This window comes from Trachymyrmex septentrionalis, unplaced genomic scaffold (genome assembly GCF_001594115.1).
Source record: "Trachymyrmex septentrionalis isolate Tsep2-gDNA-1 unplaced genomic scaffold, Tsep1.0 scaffold7, whole genome shotgun sequence".
Lineage (NCBI taxonomy): Eukaryota > Metazoa > Arthropoda > Insecta > Hymenoptera > Formicidae > Trachymyrmex > Trachymyrmex septentrionalis.
The window spans coordinates 54,624-56,591 of record NW_017305884.1 but is presented as its reverse complement, the minus strand read 5'-3'; the positions used below and the strand labels follow the sequence as shown (position 1 = coordinate 56,591).

The 1,968-nt window shown below is 30.2% G+C and overlaps 2 protein-coding genes across 2 annotated transcripts in view; one reads left to right on the top strand and one right to left on the bottom strand.

Annotated features, from left to right (window-relative positions):
• LOC108753523 (sperm-associated antigen 6-like) overlaps positions 1-1,968 on the top strand; it is a 19,060-nt gene that overhangs the window by 9,677 nt on the left and 7,415 nt on the right. The window lies entirely within an intron of this gene.
• The window catches only part of LOC108753529, a 9,242-nt gene that overhangs the window by 1,192 nt on the left and 6,082 nt on the right, over positions 1-1,968 (bottom strand). The window contains exons 2-3 of the mRNA XM_018495171.1: positions 1,310-1,377; positions 226-1,231 (exon numbers count right to left, since the gene is read on the bottom strand). Coding sequence (XP_018350673.1) covers positions 226-438 — 213 coding nt within the window. The 5' untranslated portion in view covers positions 439-1,231; positions 1,310-1,377. The remainder of the gene's footprint in view (positions 1-225; positions 1,232-1,309; positions 1,378-1,968) is intronic.

The window sequence follows — 1,968 nt, the reverse complement described above, 5'->3', positions numbered from 1 at the left end:
TAGGACACACACACACACACACACACACACACACACACACACACACACACACACACACACACACAAATACATAAAAATATATATATATATATACTCAAATTATACTTTAAAACGTAAATTCTCTGTTATTTAATTATTGATCCAGCAATGATTTAATAATTTAATTTATTCATCTGTTTCGTCATTGGGTTTAATGCTAGCGTAATTGTTCATGTTTCTATTCACTCTTAACATTTTGAGAAAACTGCCTAATACCAATATAGTTTTTCTGTGCCTCCTAAAAATCCCGGCGTACAATTCTTCTCGTACATCTCTTCTGTCACTGACATCGGAATCGATACTTGATACTGAAACAACTGAAGGTTTTGCCGAGACCGGTTGATGATAATTGTTGGTCTCATTCGTGTTAAGAATCGTGCAATGCTGATTATTTTTCATTTTGGTCGTTAACTCCTTTCTCTTTTCTTCTTATTTTTTATTACTGTTCCTCTCTTTAATGTATCATTCACACAAATACATAATTAACAAACTTCATAATTTCTATAAAATGTTAAAATTTTTTTTTAATTTTTCGGATACATAAAAAAATTTTTAACTGTAGCTTTTAATAAACTCGTTTTTTGTAATAGTAGATAGTATTTGCGCGTGATTTTGGAAAGGCTGATTAGGAGACTTTGCAGAAGAGATGTTACAGATACACTAGTACAAATGTGTAATGGAATTTATAGAGATAAAACGTTTCTGTTTTTACGTCATTCAAACTGTCACTTATCTTGAAAATTTAAGGCAGTTATCTCATCTCATTGTCGGTGTTTTATGTACCGAGCGCTCGCGATTGCACGATATCAAAATGACACTAATGATATGTATGAATGATCTATATGAATGATCTAATGATTATTATAGTAAATCAATGCATTTTTTTTTCTTAAAGTGTAACCCGAACTAGCTATATATTCTTTAATCTCCAATCGTTAAATCGTCAATTAAGTTCAAATTATATCAGTCTCTTGTATGTAGTTCCATATAACTTTTTGAAATTTTTACGAGAAAATGCTCGAACGTAAAAGTACAATTTCTAATTTCTTAGAATGTACATTTGCCTACTCCAAATCTATTTTCATCTAAAAATACGTCAAATTTAGCTTTAAACGGCGCAAATTAAGCATAAATAATTGTTCATTAGCTGTTTTCACGGAATTCTCAGGCTGATCCAATAATCTCTCTTAAACTGCAATAAATGTAAAATTAACAATGGTTTTTGATACTTTTGTCATCGGAATTTGATGGAATGTAGCTGAAAACATACATGTTGTTATATCTTCTACTATACATCAGTATCGTAGGTTCACTAACGATCCAACATCAAGCAACAAACTGTAAACAGAAGAGAGCGAGCAATGTAAATTTAAACAAATAACACACAGAAACGCAAGTAAACGCGATATAAAATATTTTTAAAAAGTCAAAACGTGGCACGTATCTATTCAAATTAAAAGAATTTAAAATGGATAAAATAATAAAAATACTCACAAAATAAAAATAAAAATCACGTAATTAAAAAAAATTCAGATCGAAAATTAATCATCAAAGATAGATTTTCAATTTTTTTTTTCATAAATCGTCTTTATACTGTCCTCATCATTTTGCATAAAAAAATATTAAAATACAACTATCGAAAAGCAATAAATATGTTTCATAATGTAACGGAACGAAATATTTTGGATATAAAATATCTAGGGTGACCAGATCTAATCTAGGGTAAATTAGGACATTCTTAATCAAAAAGTAGTACAAAAGATATATATCAATTACACACGAGCCAATTGTGCACGAGTCACAGCGCTAGAAAAAAAATAAAAGAAACTCCCTACGCAGAAATCGCTGTGATTCACGCAGCGAGCAATTAGTGTGCAAGTAAAGCAACTCCCGTACAAAAGCAGGCCACTAAGACCAAAAGTAGAATAA